Source organism: Protomyctophum parallelum (assembly GCF_964188405.1).
Source record: "Protomyctophum parallelum genome assembly, chromosome: 15".
In the NCBI taxonomy this organism is placed as follows: domain Eukaryota; kingdom Metazoa; phylum Chordata; class Actinopteri; order Myctophiformes; family Myctophidae; genus Protomyctophum; species Protomyctophum parallelum.
Genome location: NC_139710.1, coordinates 34,198,014 through 34,217,258, shown reverse-complemented (window position 1 = coordinate 34,217,258; position 19,245 = coordinate 34,198,014). Strand labels below are relative to the sequence as shown.

Sequence of the window (19,245 nt, the reverse complement as noted above, 5' to 3'; positions counted from 1 at the left end):
AATTGTGCTAATCATGTTCCATTTTTGCATTGTTTGAAGATTACCTAGTTGTCAGAAAAGTGGTTTAAATTGGAGTAAATAATTAAATAAATTGAGTCATAAGAATAGCGTATTATGAATCAAAGAGGTTTTTCTCAAGACGTGAAGAGAGTATTCGTTATTATGGCTTAGACTCTGGCCTGTTAAGGTAACCAAACTCATGCCTTAGTGGAGCAGAATCTGGATTTAAAGCAATATAAACGTATATGTTATGACGTCCTAAATATCAAGAAAGCGGCAATGTTCAACTATCAGGGCTAAATGAGGCTAAAGAGGAATCATTCATGACAAGCTGTATATCCTAAAATGTAAAGTGCAAATGTCAATTATCGTATATGCATGAATGTGCAGGGAATTATTTTTGGGGACTTTTAAAGTGTCACTTTCTGTTGTTCTTTTCTTATGTTTAGTATGTCATGTGATTGGGTCAAGGGGGGTGTAATAGAATTATTGTTCCATATTTTTATGTGACCATCTGGTGATGGTCAAGGGGGGAATGTCGTATATGGACTCAATAATTTGTATACTATAATCATTCTATAACCAAATGGCACACTGTGCTAAAGTCAATGTGGGAATCTGTAAGTCTAGCTGAGCCATCGTGCATATGAAGTAGCCTGGCTCGGCTAGGTGTGATAGGAATTAGCATTCTATTGTTTCAACCAAGAGGCCAGTTGATTAAGTCTCAGACGTCACTCTTTATGCATTCCCCCACTGTTGGTATGTAAAAGGTTTAAACCCCTCCCTGAAACACCTCTGTTTGATGTAGACTGCATATAATGTCTGTTTTTGCAATGTTAGGGAGGCTTGTGTGGCAGGCTGACCATCGAGGTGGTCAGTAGGCCCTGTGCTCCGCGGCTCAACTCAAGTGCCGTGGGAAGCTCTCTGTCTCGGTCTCGGTTGCTGCAATAAATACAAACTCTACACTTCAGCTCATCTCTCTGCCTGCGTGTTTCTTCATCCGATCGTCTGAGGCTTTGATGCCGACTCTTCGTCCTTATTTGTCTATTGTTGTCTAAGTTGTAGTTAGTGTACTTGAAGAAAGTATACTTCAATCTCATTCCACTTTCATTTATTTTATTCCATAGTTTTTCCCTAATAAAGTTGTTTTTATTTGTTTTCTCATAGAAATGACTAAGACTGACTAATTAAGCATTTTTCCAAATGACTAAGACTGACTAAGACTAATTAAGCATTTTTCCAAAAGACTAAGACTGACTAAATCTAAAAAATGTCTGCCAAAAACAACACTGGTACCTTGTTTCCTCCGTCGTGCATAGCCCAGCCGCCGCTCCTCAAGCCCAGCGCGGCGTGGGAGCCGGACGCGTCCAGACATGTGACCGGGTGGCCGTACACCGAGTGCAGCGTCCGCGGCGGCTCCTCACCGTCGGCATCGTCCCCCGCGGCCGCCGGACGCAGCAGGTAGACGCTGTCCCCGGCGGCCACGACCGCCAGCGGGCTCTGCTGTGGCCTGCCCGGCACCAGGACGCTGCTCTCCACCTGCCACAACGGGGTGCACACACACACATTTCGATTTCTTTATTTGAGTCCACATTTATAAAATACATTATCAAGGGCACAAATATTTTCAGTTGCTTCCGATATACTACGCACTCGAAACATCACGTGTCTCAGTGCTTGAGTCCAAACAAGCCCTAAATGTACAGAATATAGGCAACACATGAACTTATTCACAGCCAACATTGGTCACTTCAGTCTGTCATATTACCAACACCGAAAGTAAATCATGGGTACAAAAAGCACCTTCTCCTCCAAATAGACCGACTGCCTATAATGGAGGAGATTGAACAGTATGTTGCAAGCTGCTTTGCCTTACACTTGGACACACACACACAGTGTTGTTTTCGTGAACTAAAAACTAAGACGAAAAATGTTCGTCGACTACCTTTTTTCACTGACGAAAACTACATAAAAACTAAATAAATATATTGACAATTTTGTCAACAAATAAAAACTAGACTACATTTTAGGAAGGGACTATAGTGGACAGGAGATCCAGTATAAGTCAGTTTACACTTGGTTGCATGCTGGAAATAGCAGATCTACAAGCTCGGCTATTTTCAGCAAGTGTAAAATCAGCCATTACGAGGACTAAAGCAACTGTAGATTTAGTCGCCTAAAATCTTATGATATTTAGTCTACTAAAACTAGACTAACACTAAAACTGTTGGGAAACGGGGACATGGGGAGTAACAAAACAAAACAGACATAAACAAAATACCAGTTGTATTTTGCCCTGACCCTGTTCCTTTTGGGGAAGGGGGGGAAGGAGACAAAGACATAACAAGAAACAAAAACACAGAAAAAGTACAAAAAACCGAACCAATAAAAATTAGAGTTAGTTTGTCTTATTTTTTAACCTATTCTAATCTAAAAGGTCAGTATGGATATAAAAATGTAGGTCATGTTATCAGACAACCATCTTTTTAATGTGCATTTAAAGTTTTCAAAGGAACTGATCAGCTCAAGGCTGGAAGGAAAGTCATTCCACTGAACTGCTGCAGAATAATAGGAAAGATGATTTTCCCATATTGCTGTAAAAATGGCAGGGTTTAAAATCAGTAGGGCTACCTCTGGTGTAGTGCCTGTGGGTATCACTAACCTTTGAAAAGTAGTCACTGAAATACTTTGGTGCAACATTATTCCTAATCCTGTGAACAAGGCACATTTTAGTTATAGGATGCAACTTAAGGAGTCTTGTGTGGTCATGTCCACTTGTGTCTGTTGTTTTTTTTCTGTTTGTCCAGTAGTTTTAGCTTTATTTATGTGCCACATTATGCTGTAGTAACGCTTCAATTACCCCTCGGGGAAGTAGATCTCATCTCATCATACATTTTCTCCCTGCACGGCACAATTAAACACCATCATTAAGCATTAAGAGCAGGGAGATAGATATACAACAAGTAAGACGCGCAAACGTGTGAAGCGAACGCAGCTTGTGTGTGTGTGGGTGTGTGTGCGCGTGTGCGTGTGCGTGTGTGTGTGTGTGTGCTACAGCTGCGCCCTGTGTGTGTGTGTGTGTGCTACAGCTGCGCCCTCTGGTGGCGGGCGGGTGGTGTAACAGTGGGACAGACACACACACAGACACACACACAGACACACACACACACAGACATTCAGCCCTTGCTGTCATAGTAAGTGGCTCACTGCGTTCGCAATAACAACCCCCCATGGGGAACATAAATAACAGAGCCCATCGGTGGGAGCAAACAGTGCACAACACCAGGAACCATAATGCAGAAGGAAGGCAGTAAGAATGCATGCAGTCTAGAGTCAAATTCCAATACCCCCAAATCTGGCCGAATCGTGGCCGAAATGTATAATAGGGCTGAAGTGGTTAATGTATGTTCTGTAATAATAATCAAAGTAACAAGTACCGGTAACTAAAGTTTTCAAATAAATGTAGTGGAGTAAAAGTAGAATATTTGGATCTGAGGTGTAGTGGAAGAGCAGACTGGTGCCGTGCATGGTTTCCTCTGCTGTCTGTGTATGAACGTAATATTCATATTCATATTCATATTCTCCAGTCTGTGTATGCACGTAAATGTGCCCAACGTGTGTCCTTGGGCAAAGACACTGAACCCCAAACTGCTCCCGATGTGCTGGTTGGTGCCTTGCATGGTTTCCGCCGCAATCGGTGTATGAATGTGTGTGTGAATGTAATGCACAATCTATGTAAAGTGCCTTGGATAAAGGTGCTATTATATAAATGCACCATTTACCATAAACGCACATTTAAACGCACCGAATGGCAAATGAACCATGATTTCCACAAGTCTCTTTGAACCTGGCATCAGAGACATACAATGCATATTAGCGACTAGACTGAGTACTGACACTGGAACTACAGGCTCCACTCACAGCCTTGGGTAAACGGGCCTGGCAGAGGGTCCTCCAGTACCCACGGTCGTCAGGGCAGTCCAAGCGAACATCTGGCCCGTGGGCAGAGAGCAGAGAGGGAGCGTCTGGGCTGAGGGCCAGAGCCTGGATCCTTCCCGGGCTCTGGAAGTGGTGGATGGGCTGCCCACCGGTCTCCACGCTCCACAGGTCCACGCAGCCTGCATACAATACAATACAATACACCCACACAGCAACAAGAAATCAGACACGTCTGGTCTGATCTGAGCAGTGCAGAGAGTGAGAATGTGGGGGGTTGTTGTCACTTCACTATGGAGTGGACAGCGGAGATTATTAACACACATTTTAGTAGACTAAATCACCTGTAGATTTAGTCGACTAAAATCTTATGATATTTAGTCAACTAAAACTAGACTAACAACTAAAACGTTCCATCCAGGTGACTAAAATGTGACTTAAAAACTAATTGAAGTTTCATTCCAAAAGACTATGACTAAAACTAAAATAGAAAAGTGCTGCTAAACTAAAACCAACACTGCACCACTCACTCACTGACTCACCGTCTTCATACGCGGCCGCCGCCACGGAGCCGTTGACCTGGACGTGGCTGACGTGAGGCCGCGGCTCGCTGCTCCCAGACAGGCTGTTGGTCTTCAGGTAGGACGCTCCCGAGTCCCAGTGGAGGGTGTCCCACAGCCGCACATCGCCCGAGGTGTATCTGAAACACGTGTAGCGCATTTATTTTATTTCATACAATAATACACTTACACACGCTTCAATGTAGCCGTTATAAGAACCTTAACCCATTCTGACCTGAGATCAGATTCATACGAGGTTTCCACTGGACACACACTGGTCTGATTAACCCATTCTGACCTGAGATCAGATTATAAAAATGTCAGTCGTTCTTCGATTTTTCAAAAATAGCAGACCTACAAGCTCGTTAGATCTGCTATTTTTCAATAGCTAAAGCGTAACATGATGCTAACACCAAAATGGGTTCCCGTTCAGAATGGGCTAATCTGTGAATATACCCCCTGTCGGCAGGCCAGGGAGCACCAAGAGGCAGCGGTGGCCCAACGGTTTGCGGAGCGGTCTTCATATCGGAAAGGTCGCTATGGTTCGTGTCCCCGGAACGGCACGTTAAAATTACCACCGCTGAAGTGCCCTTGGACAAGGCATTGAACCCCTAACATGAAATGTTCTATGAGCAGGGCCTGGCTGTAAACAAGTTCTTGAGCTTAGTCCATTTACCCTGGGTAAACATAGTACCTTTCCTTTCCTCTCTGCCTGTTCTCCCAGACCAGATTCGCCTATAGAAATGGCAAGAAAGTACCAAAATATCATTTGACTATTGTTGCTTCTACAGTAGTTCATTTTCCTATATATTCAGCTATTAGTGTAGATTTTCGTCTTAGACAAACATTAAATTCCCAGTGACAATGAATGGAGAATTTGTCATGTGTCTGAGCAAATCAACATGTTACGTCATGATGACGTACGATGATAAGAGCGCCCCTCACTTCACACGGGTGTGATTTTTCTTTTTATCCAGCTTTTCGTTTAACATTAACCCATTCAGGCCTGACGTCGAAAAAAAAAAAAAAAAAGTTTTCTAAATCATGACAATTTTCTGAAAGATTTGAGGCACATTTTAACGATTTTTCGAAAATAGCAGACCTACAAGTTCATAGCGCGCTCGGTGGCGCGCTATGAGCTTGTAGATCTGCAATTTTTCAATAGCTAAATTATAACATAATGTATGTAACCACCAAAAGGGGTTCCGGCTCAAAATGGGTTTTAAAATAAGCTTGGATGTCGACTCGTACGTGACGAGTCGATGAACACTGTCCTCGACTCTTTCCTCTTGAGAGCTACGCACTCCCCCACTTTCACCAATGCCCTAACGAGGCCCTCACAATGTCAAAAGTGAGTCTGCGCCTTTCCGCGTCCCCCCTTCTCCTTCACCCCCAGCCAAAGTGCTCCCAGTGGGGGACACGAGAGAGACTGTCGCTGCCAGCGTTGACACTTCCACGCATCCGTCTCACAGCATGAGCGTGTGTGTGTGTGTGTGTGTGTGTGTGTGTGTGTGTGTGTCATGTCAAGACGTTAACAATAGGAACAGACATTGTTAATTGGTGTATCGTTGAAAAGGATGCCGACACTGAAGCCAAGACGTCTGCTGTGTGCGACAGATCTCTGATCAGATCAATGAAGTGGAATGCAAGGCGCTGGGGTGGTGCGGTGGTAACAGTGACAGATCTCTGATCAGATCTATGAAGTGGAATGCAAGGCGCTCGTGTGGCGCGGTGGTAACAGTGTCAGCCCACCACCGTTGGAACACTTGGCCCGTGGTCGCGGGCGGGAGGGAAGCCGGGTGGGGATAGCCTGGTTATTAAACCAGACCGAATCAGCCGTTGGCAAAAATAAATTGCCTGCCGGCGGATTACGGTCTGGAGAGGCTCAATTGTACGCCCATTTCCTACACCAGAGAAATGGGGCGGCCAATCGGGACACGGTATGCAATATGGGCGGGCTTTGGTACAGTGACTTTCAATGCTTGAGACCTTTGACTGACAGTAGCTCTGACCAATTGCGTGAAAGTGAAAATGTTTCAACCCGCCCCCCTGAAAATGAAATCCAAGCTGAGCCTCCCCAGACTAATATCCCGCGGTCCGTGCGATATTAGTCTGGTTTATTAACCAGGCTAGGGTGGGGAGGGGTGATACGAGTAAGACGCGCGAACGCGGGAAGCGAACTCAGATTGCAACAACAATTAGAATAATTACGTACTTATTTTATTTTTATTAATTAAAAAAAAAAGAAATTCTTCCTTTTTTTGTCCCTGGAACAACATATTTTCAGATGGGGGTCCGCAGCCAAATACAGATAATTCCGGGGGTCCTTGACATGGAAACCATACTGTCACCTTGGGGACAGTATGGATTTAAGGCTCTGATTCTGTTTCTGTTTGGTTCTGCTTAAAGAATAACGGTGTTCTCTCTCTCTCTCTCTCTCCCCCCCCTCCCCCCCCTCTCTCTCTCTCTCTCTCTCTCCCCCCCCCCCCCCCTCTCTCTCTCCCTCCCATGCAGATCACGTTCTGAGGAGTCTATTGGCTCCCTGCGGGTCTTCACTATCCATCATTGTCTCGTCCTGTTTGCCGCGAGCTTAATTTGTTTTCCGTCCTTCCTCCCGAAACAGCTGTCAATGAGCAGTGCACTAGACGCTAACTGTGTTGTTTACTTATAGACCAATGCCAAGTGTGTTATGTGTGTATAGAATAGAATAGATCGATGCCAGGTTTGATGTTTACTTGTTATCCTAATTATGTTTTCTTAGCACTTGACCGATTAAGCCCTCTATGTACTTCGCCGTAGGCCAAGCAGCTCAGATAGCCGATCTGCTATAACCCACAAGACATCGCTAAGCAACGTGTCGTGAGCTTGGAGATCGACTAAAGAAACACTGGAATGTTGAGCGGATGAGCAAGCTTACTGTATATGTACATGTTTGTACTGTCTATTTGTGTAACTGCACTGTACTTTATGTAATGTTTTCCCTGTGTATGAGACAGGGCTGGACTGGGACAAAACTTCGGCCCGGTCATTTGCGTGTGAATTTGGTCCAGACCGGCCCACCACAACCAGCGCGCAGATAGCAGAAACTCATACCGCCCGCTCCGTCTAGGCAAACGCAAACAAACAAGCCCTAATACCACCACTTTTACAGAACAACATAAATGATTTCCAGGCGAAGGAGCAGCGGTTCTACTCCGAGTCTCTCTCGTGTGACTGAACTTCTCACCCTATCTCTTGTGACTGAACTTCTCAACCTCTCTCTAAGGGAGATGCCAGCCACCCGTCGAAGAAAACTCATTTAGGCTGCTTGTATTCGCGACCTTATTCTTTCGGTCATTACCCACACTTCATTACCATAGGTGAGAGTAGGAACGAAGATTGCTCGGTAGACGGAGAGCTTTGCCTTCTGACTCAACTCTCTTTTCGTCACAACAGTGCGGTACAGTATTCTTTTGGTATTTGTATGGACTACATATCTTGAACAAACTCCCAGAAAACTCTTATTTCTTTTAAAACGCAACTAAAAACCTTTGTTTTAAAACACAACTAAAAACCTTTCTGTTTTAAGCTGCCTAAATGCTTTAAATGTACCGTAATTGTACTTTCCTAATATAATACATCATACTGTATGTCAGTGTACTGTAAATGTCATGCAGCAGGTGTTCGTCCATAAAACACTTACCCGGCCAAGACAAAGTTGCCACGGGAGCTAACATCGCATAGCACCTTTCCCAGCTCAAACTGAAGCTGGCTGATGGCTCCCACGCGATTCTGTGGAGAAAATGATTTAGCCATTATTATTATATTTGATGAATTGAAAACAATGTTTCATTATCAGTAGATTTGCTATACTGAATAAATAATTCACCCTGCAGAAAATGACTTATCTTCCATTAACCCATTTTGGGCGGGAACCCATTTTGGTGTTAGCATCATGTCGTGCTTTAGCTATTGAAAAATAGCAGATCTACAAGCTCATACATTTTTAGAATTTGATCTCAGGTCAGAATGAAAACTGTCAGGATGTAGAAGACATTTTTAGAATCTGATCTCAATTCAGAATGGGTTAATGACACACCCAATGAAGCTGTTATTGTCACATTATCGTTCCTGGGCTCATGGGTCAACTCAACCGAGCAAGACCTGAAAGTGAGGAAGGCACTTGCTTGGAGGGGCCCTGAGTGGCATGACCAGTGTATGGAACTCCAATCTCCTCCCCCGACAAATCAAACTCAGCTTCTTCTACGCAGCGGTGGAGTCTGTTCTCCTATAACGGCAGTGAATGCTGGACCCTGAAGACAACCCTGCAGCAAGTCTATTGACGGGTGCTACACCAGAATGCTGCGTGCAGTACTTAACATCAGCAAGAGTGTACATGTTACTAACAAGACTCTGTATGAGGGATTACCAAGGGGTGAGCCAGAAAATAGCAGCCAGGAGAATTATGAGACTAGCAGAGACACTGCCAAAGACATCAAGAACTGGTAGCCAGCAAACTGGTGCTCTGGGAACCAACACACGGGCATCGATCACGAGGACGCCCCACACTAACATACGTGGATGTAGTCGAGAACGATGCAGGAGAGCAAAGCACCAACAAACTGATGTATGGAGAACCGGCATGACTGGAAGAGACGATGGAGGACTCTGTCTGAGAACGACCTAGAGAGGCAATAATTTGATGACCGGCTGAGTAAAGACTCGACTGAGTGTCATATTGAGTAGGAGACTCAATTGAGTCCACTGACCGATTTATTGGCTCAGGAATGCGATAAAAACATCTCCGTGAATTCAAGGTGTGTAACTAAATATGCCCATTTTTGTTGGGTGAACTTTAACCCATTCAGGACAGGAACCCCTTTTGGTGTTTTAAGCATTATGATAGCTATTGAAAAACAGCAGATCTAGCAGCTTGTAGATCTGCTATTTTTTAATTCTTTGAATATATATTCTTTCAGTGAGAACATTTTTAACTTGAGCCAGTCTTGATTTCGTCGACTAAAACGAAGACGAAATGTTTGTCGACTACCTTTTTCCACTGACGAAAACTAAATGGAAACTAAATGAAAACAACAGCTATGATGACTAAAACTAAGACTAATATACTGACAATTTCGTCAACAAAGAAAAACCAGACTAAAATGTTAGGAAGGGACTAGTGGACAAGAGATCCCAGTATAAGTCATTTTAAAATTAGTTGCATGCTGAAAATAGACGATCTACAAGCTTGTGGGCTTGTAGATCCGCTATTTTCAGCAAGTGAAAAAAAACAGCCATTATGACGGCATCAAGGCCCGCCAAAACATATTTTGTTCACCTAAATCAACTGTACAGTAGATTTAGTCGACTAAAATCTTATGATATTTAGTCGACTAAAACTAGACTAAGACATTCCAGGTGACTAAAATGTGACTGAAACTAAATGAAAACTATTCAAGAGACAATGACTAAAACTAAAATCTGCTGCCAAGTGCCAAAAACAACCCTGGTTTGAGGCAGCTCACCTTCCAGTTATAGCGCACGGTGCTATCGGAGATCCTGCGGTCTCGCAGAGCACTCTTCCAGCAGAGGAAGTCGGACACGCTGGCCTCCCGATGGTAACCTTCCCTCTGGCAAATACGGAACCACAGGACGCCGTCCTCTGCAAGGACTTTCCATGCCTTGCTCACCTGGGACAAAGGATTGGATGTGGATCATGAGGTTACAGTACGTACGTGGAATGTGAGGCGCGAAGCCACCAAGTACATTCACTCATGTACTACTGTACGAAAACGAGACTGCTCGCCCCTTTACCAACTCGCCCCCGCAATTTTTTTAATGTAGTCAACAGTTAATTTTGTATTTCACTCCCTCTCTGAAATCTGAAATTATCTTGTATACAGATTTATTTGATTGCATAGTAGTCGATCTCTATACTCTAGAAAGAACAGGTGACTGCTTAATTAAGTTAATTTAGGACCTTCTAGCAGTTAATTTCGTTTTATTAAATCACATTTCTTCCATGTAGCCCATGTTTTGTAATGGCATCATCATGCTATTATGCCTGTGGATATACAGAGTGAACTTAACAATGATAAATTAATATGATAATACCTTTTAACCCATTCTGAAAGGGAACCCATTTTGGTGTTAGCATCATGTTATGCTTTAGCTATTGAAAAATAGCAGATCTACAAGCTCATAGCGCGCCACCGAGTGGCGCGCTACGAGCTTGTAGGTCAGCTATTTTTGAAAAAAGAACGACTGACATTTTTAGAATCTGATCTCAGGTCAGAATGGGTTAATCAGACCAGTGTGTGTCCAGTGGAAACCTCGTATGAATCTGATCTCAGGTCAGAATGGGTTAAATAATCACAAACATGAATTATGTTTGTTATTTACAGCTAGGTAGAGTAGTGGGGCGAGATGGAAAAGGGGCGAGTGTACCGGTTACCCAACAGTACTTGCGTATAAGTTTGAGGAATTTCTTCTGACTTGGAGTATTTCCAATTCACGGCTGTTTTTTTCTTCTACTCCACTACATCGCAAGAGGCAAAATATTGTACTTTTAACTCCACTGCAAATTATTTGAAAACTTTAGCTAGTTTGTATATTTTGAGTTATTATTACAATACATACACTTCAGCCCTGTATACATTCTTTCTAAATTTATGCATTCTGCATATTGAGTACTTTTTTATTCTGGTACATTTTGATAGCAATACTTTCATACTTTTACTTCAAGTACAGTTTTGAATTCCGGACATTTACTTGTAACCGAGTATTTCTACATTGCAGTATTGATATAAATAATAAAGTTTGAGTACTTCTACCACCACTGAATGTGTCAAAATAGGAGAGGGGGGAAAAAATTGTACAGATTACCTGGGCGCATCGCCCCAATTCAGCACCGCTGAGATGCTGGAATATCTTTGCGGCCAACTCATATGGTAGCTCGATATCAAAGAAGGGAATGTCATTGACCTCATTCTGAAACATTAAGGACATTGAAATGTAATGGGTTAATTAATTAAACTCTGAGGTAATCTTTCAAAGTATGTAAGTCATGTACAAAAACAAATGGAACCATTCAAGGGTCATCAATGTGCACACGGACAAAATGTGTCTGATCCTTGGAAGAAGAAGAAAAAAGTATATTATTTGTTTAGCCACAGACAAGGCCAAGTCTAGCACTTGTTACAACTTACATAGCATTTATTATGTTCTTATTTCAATTAATGAATGACATTCTCCAGGTTTTCCTCATAATATGTATGGCACTGAATGATTTACTATGACAATATGTATGGCACATTAGGAGTCCACAAGGACACTGGGGGCTGTATTTTGCGTGTCTTAAGTACCAGGTCTTATTCCCTAACTTGAGTAAACTAAAGACCTGGAGGCGTGATCAATGCTCTTTGGCCACTCAGAATAGCCAAATGGCATTGATCACACCTCCAGGTCTTTAGTTTACTCAAGTTAGGGAATAAGACCTGGTACTTAAAGGACAACTTTAGTTTTTTTCAACCAAGGTTCATGTTTTAGGATGTTATTAGAGAAACTAAAAGGTGAGTGTTAATTTTCTTTCATTTGCTGCTTTCTTTCGTTTTAGGGATTTTAGCTCTTTTTGACAGGGGGGCGGGGGCATTCGAGCATGGGGCTAAATATGTATTTTTTTACCACATTTTATGGTGATTTATTTTTGTATTATTTACTAGTCCTAATAAACCCCAGGAAATTACATCTGGCCACAGCAGATCACAGGATCTACTGAATGTGAAGGTAGCCTACTGGGGGAAGGCTTATACTGTGTGTATAGGCTCAATATGTCAGTTTGTCACATTCAGTAGATCCTGTGGTATTTTGTGGCCAGATGTAATTTCTTTGGGTTTATTAGGACTATAGTAAATAATAAAATAATAAATCGCCATAATATTTTGTAAAAAAATACATATTTAGCCCCATGCTCGAATGCCCCCGCCCCCCTGTCAGAAACTGCTAAAATCCCTAAAACGAAAGAAAACAGCAAATGAAGGAAAATGAACACTCATCTTTTAGTTTCTCTAATAACAACGTAAAACATGAACCTTGGTTGAAAAAAACTAAAGTTGTCCTTTAAGACACGCAAAATACAGCCCTGGTTCTCTAAGCAAAATACAGCCCTGGTTCTCTAAGCATGTATTGTATGTTCAAGAATCCCCCCCCTAAATCAGAGTTACAGTCAGACCTAGGCCTAGCTCTGATCCATAGCTCTAATGCCAACGGCAGCACAGGGCATTAGCCTATAGGGCTATGGACCAGAGCTAACCTATAGGCCATAGATAGCTCTTTGTGTTTCTACCTGGTAATAATTGTCCAGTCCACGCAAAAATTATATGTCTACCGTACGGCAAAACCATTTTGTATACTGGTATGTCAGAGTTTGATTGATTGATTGAAGTATGTAACAGTATTCAGAAATTATACATTTCACATGAAAGCACAACTCGATACGAAAGGACTGTTACTGTGGACGACAAACTGATAATAAAGCATTACACTTGTTTACAAACAGGGTCCACACCCACAACACCAGAGTGAGTGCAACAAACCATGTACAACCCAGATTCGGCACAAACAAGGGACTAAATTATTTTCGCTCCTATGCCACCAAAATGTGGAACGCCCTACCAACAGTCATTAAGACATGTGAATCCGTTGACTCCTTCAAAACCACTCTCAAAGGGCGCCTACGGACGGCTGTAATTCGAAACTGGCCCCCGCAAAATCTGAATCCCCCCCCCCTTTTCCCCCTCACTGTATATGTTTCTTTTCCCTTTTTGCTTCCTTTATGATGAATTCCTGTTCTGTTCTTTAACTATATAGAAGTGTCTATTTGTACGTCTCCTTAAATGTTTTGATGAATTGAACATTGTGGTCCCTGTTGTAAATAAGTGTAATGCTTAATTGGGTCGTCGTCCATTCACAGTTAACAGTCTTTGTATTGAGTATGTGCTTGAAATGTACTATATTTCAATCAATCAATCAATCCACCTTTTTTTTTCAATTCATCAGAATCATTACCAGGTCCTCAATGAGTTGATCCACCAGCTTCTCGGCTTTAATAACCTTCTTGTTGTGTGGCTGTCTCTGCAGAGACACGACGCTGCTGCAGACATCCGTCTCCTTCTGATACTGCCTCTTCCTCCTGGTCCTCTCCTGCTGGATTCTGTCCAGCAGGGGACTGGTCCTGCCGTCCAGCAGGCTGCTGGCGATGGACACATACAGGGGCTGGTCCTTGGTGTATTCTCCTCCTGCTGTGGCCTGGAGGACTCGATCTCTACCACCACCACCACCACCATCACCACATTCAGAAGGACCTGTGTTGTTTTTGGCAGCAAATTTCTATTTTAGTTTTAGTCATAGTCTCTTGAATAGTTTTCACTTAGTTTTAGTCACATTTTAGTCACCTGGAATGTTCTAGTGTTTAGTCTAGTTTTAGTCGACTAAATGTCATACGATTTTAGTCAACTAAATCTACAGTTGATTTAGTCGACTAAAATGTGTTTTGACAGGCCTTGATGTCGTTGTAATGACATATTTTACACTTTGGTTGCATGCTGAAAATAGCAGATATACAATCTCACAACGCGTCGCAGCACGACGCGTTGTGAGATTGTATATCTGCTATTTTCAGCATGCAACCCAGCATAAAACTGGATCTCTTGTCCACTAGTCCCTTCCTAACATTTTAGTCTAGTTTTTATTTGTTGACGAAATTGTCAGTATATTTAGTCTTAGTCATCATAGATTCGTTTTTATTTAGTTTTAGTCAGTGAAAAAAGGTAGTCGACGAAAAATTTGAGTCTTAGTTTTAGTCAACGAAAACAACACTGAGAAGGAAGGACCACCGTGGGCAGAAGAAGCTTTGCTCTCTGGTTCTGGTTTCGCTGGTTCCGTGCTGCTGGTGGAACAGTAGTCGTGGGAGACGGAGTCTTGAAAATACCGATTCTTCGGGTCTCCTCCTCCTCCCTGTCGGTCCGAACTGTCTCCCACCACCAGCCCTACCACCAGAGAGCCCGGAGGAGAAGGGACAGGCTCGGGTTCACACCACCGTGTCTTATGGCTGGATAACTCCTGCTTCCAATCCTCCCTGAACGTCGCAAGTTCGTCTGCCATCTTCGTCGAGCATATACCTTTCAAATCAAACTAATTACTGCTGCAACTCCATGGTTACTGTAAGAAAATAGTAAAACCATGACGGATAAAATAAGCTAAATCTAGTAGTATGAGTGAGCGGTTGTTTGACATAACGTTAGCCCTCTGGACGTAAACATTCCTTCTCTATAAACAGTCCGAGAAGGAACACATCACCCGTACATAAGTTCCGCACATTTTAATTCCGCAGCGTTCATTATAGGCGCGTTTTTACGCACAGGTTGATTTCTGTCCATACATAGGCCGCTATATATTAATAAATAATGGAGTTATTCAACATTACAAACATAATGCATTCTATGTAGTTTAGATAGCAAATAGTTAAAACTAACCTAAAACATGTTAATTACCGTCTATAAAAAAAGATTTCCCATTTCACCGTACTCTGAACAAAAGGCTGAACAGACAGACGATGTTTCAAGAGTTAACGATTACCTCTCTCTCTCTCTTTTGGGAGCAGATGATGTAATGTAACCCCCCCCCCCCCCCCCCCCCCCCCCCCCCTTCACACACACACACACACACACACACACCCCATGTGACACTTTTCTGAATAATACAGTGGAGAGAGGGAACAGGGAATGAGAGAGACAGTGAGTGTGTGTGTAGTGTGAGTGAGAGAGTGAGCGAAACGCAAACACAGTTAAGATTTGATCAGGAAGGAAGGACAGCAAATTAAGGAACGATCGACATCATTTCAGGAGAACTAAAAAGGGGAGAGAGACGACACAACACAACTGTTGCTTTGTTTGTTTGTTTGTGACCGGACTGAGGGAGCATACAGTACTATAGACAGTAACCATGTGCTGGCTCCCCAACGCGCAGCCTCTGCTCCTTACAGGCGACACGATGTGCGCGCCGCCGCAGCAGCTGGGCCAGCCTGGTGGTGGTGGTGGTGGAGGCGGCGGACCTTCGCCGACCTGCTCAGCCGTCCTGCAGGCTCTCGCCTCCCGTCTGAGGAGGATCGGGGACGAGTTGGACAAGAGCTGGAGTACGCCTCATCATCATCATCATCGTGGTGGTGACAGTGACAGTAGTAGTAGTAGTAGTGACCGCGACAATAATAATAATAATAAGAAGAAGGGCCACTTCAGGAGCCTCCTATGCGCGGCGATACACATCACCAGTACCGTCCTCATACTGCTGGTCAGACGGCGACACCTGTAGGCCGGGCGCCACGACAAAACACCAACCGACCAAGACCAGCAGCAACAGGTGCATTGATTTCACAGGTGTGTCATTGTGTCACTGTGTGTCACTGTGTGTGTGTGTGTGTGTGTGTGTGTGTGTGTGTGTGTGTGTGTGTGTGTGTGTGTGCGTGCGTGCGCGCCATATTCTTTTTTCCTTTTCCCCCCCAAAAATGATGTAAGCCACTTGTAAGACAGTCTTATTATTATCCGTGGACAATTCGTATACATATTCAGTGGCGATTTTACAAAAATGTAGACAATGACAATGTCTTTACTTTCTTTAAATTCACCTTTCGTCAATACACGCGCTGTTATAGCCTTATAAACTAAGCCTATAATACACATTATTGATGATGGTGGTGATAATTCCAGGATAATGGTGCGATAATGATGGGGATAAATATTTCTGATCGTTTATATATGCTATATGTTAATGTAGATGGTGTGCCTTGAAGACATGAGGACAGAAGTTACATGCACTGATGATGGCGTGATGCGAGCGGTCCCCATATGGTCCGAATCGACGCGCTGCATGCGAGGAGCCAAGAACTACATGGCGTGCAATCATGGTTGCATGGTCACTTTTCTTTTGTGGAGAATTTGGGACAAAAATGTGTTTTTCATATAAAATGGAACTTTTGTGCACGACCATTGTTGTGTCACTCATCATGACGACGTCTGTCTGTGTGTGTGTGTGGGGGGGGGGGGGGCTGGGGTACTGGGGGTGCACGTTTTTCATCATAACGCCTTATAATCTGTCTCCTTAAACAATCATTCATGCAGACTCCGGCTGATAAAGCTTTTTTTTTTTACTGTATCGTAAATTTAAAGCTATGACAAAGAAAGGTCTACAAGCTACAGTATAAAACAGTAGATCTGTCCTTTTTGTCAAGCGAAAGCTGCCTGGCTGCGACACCGGTGTACTACGGAGTAATAATGCTGCGGTGAGGTCATCGTCCCAGGAGATTTATGCAAGGAAAACTTTAGCCCATCACCATGCCAGCCAGACACACTAAAATAAAATAAAATAAACTTACATTTCCTAAAATATGCGGACAGTCATAATCGCAAATACAACATTTTGACGTCGAAAACTGTTGGATAAGATAAACAGTTTTTCTTCCTTTGTATACTTGCATTAATGGCAAATACGTTGCACTACTTTTTACACAAGCTTTACTATTAGCAAATCTAGAGCCTGTGAAATCTGTAAATATTCGACCATGTTTTTCTATAATATTTAGATAGTATGAAATGCATCAGTTTGTCCTATATTATTTGGATAATTATTTAATTGGTATTTATTTTGGGGTATCAGTAAAATAATATGCTGTTGTGCTATCCATAAATTCTGAAAATAAGCTGTTTTTTATAAAATTGCGAAATTGTTGTGAGTGCACATGTATACAGTTATTAAAACTGTCTTTTATAATAATGTGCCATTTATAATGCTTAGATATTTCATATATGCATTTTGAGTAAAAGTTATTAAAAAAAACGCTTTTGAAATATGTGTTTGTGCTTGCCATTGCTATTTGATATAAAGACTAAAAATAATAAGCTCCTTGACTTATATATAGGCTGCACTGCAATGGAGGGGAAAAAATACATGGCTGTCACGAAATGAGAAAGTGGAGTGCATGCACTATAAGACTAAACCTATTATTGTAGCCTATATACTCATGTGTTTTCCCAGAATAGATCCAGACTTTTTCCAGACTTTGTTTTCCTTTAAAACAAATACCTTTTGTAATGTTTCAAGTATATTTTATTTTGAGCTCTTGACTTGTGACCTCAGCACTGGCATCAGTTGCTTGCATGTTCTTTTTTGCCCTGCAGGTGGCTGCCTCTCCCATGCGATGTCAGTGTCTTTTGGTGCATATTTTTGAGTGGTGCAACCACTCCCTTACGGAGCTGTGTGTGTGGGTGGGTGGCTGGGTAGCTGGCTGGGTGGGTGGGTATGAGCACGAAAACAGCATGGCTGTTTTTCTCCACCTGTGCGCAACACTAACACACACAAACACACACGCACATATTAACTGTATATATATATATGATGATTTTGGGTGTGCTAGTACAGTACAGTACAGTAGAGGGTACAGTAGAGGGACCCCCACACGGTAACTCTGTCATTTCTCAACCTTTTCATGAAATCAAAGTTTGGAACCAAAGGCCGGTATACGTCTCCTTTCACCTGTACGTATATTTTTGTTTGTGCTTTCCTGCGTGCTTTCCTGCTGGATCCTACTTTTTCATGTTAAACCTGAATTATTTAAGTTAAAGACATCTAAACAATTAGAGAATGTAGTAGAAGAATCCAATGACAACAAAATAAATATTCTTTCGTTTTGGGTCTGAGATCTCGAGGCAAAATGTCATCAAATGGTGGTCCGTCCGTCCCATGCCTCAAATGGTCCGTCCCATGCCTCAAAAGCAGAATAAAGAACCCATTTAGGCCTGACCTCAAAATGTAAAAAAAATAATCTTCTAAATCCTCCAGTTTTCTGTAATAAATGTTTTCACGATTTTTCAAAAATAGCAGACCTACAAGCTCGTAGCTTGTAGATCTGCTATTTTTCAATAGCTAAATGTGTTTAAAACACCAAAAGAGGTTCCCGCCCAGAATGGGTGGGCCTTGATATACTGTTTGAAAAAAGGTTGAAAACCTCTAGTGCCAGAAAACAAACCCGTGTTATTTCTCCGCTCGCTGACTCGACTCAGAGCAATTTAACAGTTGCATAACTTCACTAAAGGCAATAATTATACCATGCAGCAGCCCTTTCCTTGAATTAGAAGTGGGGTTTTTTTGTTTTAGATTGAAAGCTGAGATCCAGGCAGTTGTCACAACAAACACTAGTGTTTTTGTTGCACATCTGTTGATGAACAAGGCACAAGTTTCATTTTTCTTCTCTTTTCAATAACCATTTTGTTTTAATAGAACATTGTCAGGTTTTTTTATGTATGCATAATTACTATAGGCAAAACTTCCAGGCTTTCTCAAGACCTTCACCTAAAATGTCATACAGTACTTTTACAGATCTAGAGAACGGTAATATATAATTCCATACTTTTCCAGATCTGTGCATGCACTGCATCTGAAATGACTAACTAGCATCATCATGATCCATACAAAGTCATTCTATAGAATCAAAAAGCACTGCTTCAGATTTTCAATAACAGAGTTAAACCAAGAAGATCCATTATAATTTCGAGGAAAAAAACCCAAAGTATTTCACTAAATGTCATCATCCAATGTCTGTAAAAGTATTATTTTGTCAGGAAAGGACTTAAGTTACTTTCTTTTAAATGACCATTAATAGTTTAATGGAATAAAATAAAATAAAATAAAATAAATTGTCGAAATGTGAGCACAATATCAC

The 19,245-nt window shown here is 42.3% G+C and overlaps 1 protein-coding gene across 2 annotated transcripts in view; it reads right to left on the bottom strand.

Annotated features, from left to right (window-relative positions):
• Window positions 1-14,744, bottom strand: part of fbxw8 (F-box and WD repeat domain containing 8) — a 44,896-nt gene extending 30,152 nt beyond the window's left edge. Inside the window, exons 1-8 of one of the 2 annotated variants that reach the window (XM_083784423.1) lie at window positions 14,369-14,744; window positions 13,542-13,837; window positions 11,361-11,465; window positions 10,001-10,165; window positions 8,179-8,267; window positions 4,479-4,636; window positions 3,922-4,118; window positions 1,297-1,539 (exon numbers count right to left, since the gene is read on the bottom strand). In XM_083784423.1, the coding sequence (XP_083640549.1) occupies window positions 1,297-1,539; window positions 3,922-4,118; window positions 4,479-4,636; window positions 8,179-8,267; window positions 10,001-10,165; window positions 11,361-11,465; window positions 13,542-13,837; window positions 14,369-14,636 (1,521 nt within the window). In that variant the 5' untranslated portion in view covers window positions 14,637-14,744. Of the gene's footprint in view, window positions 1-1,296; window positions 1,540-3,921; window positions 4,119-4,478; window positions 4,637-8,178; window positions 8,268-10,000; window positions 10,166-11,360; window positions 11,466-13,541; window positions 13,838-14,365 lie in introns of both variants that reach the window. The other variant, XM_083784422.1, reaches the window with a different exon arrangement.
• Between the last annotated feature and the right edge of the window lie 4,501 nt (window positions 14,745-19,245).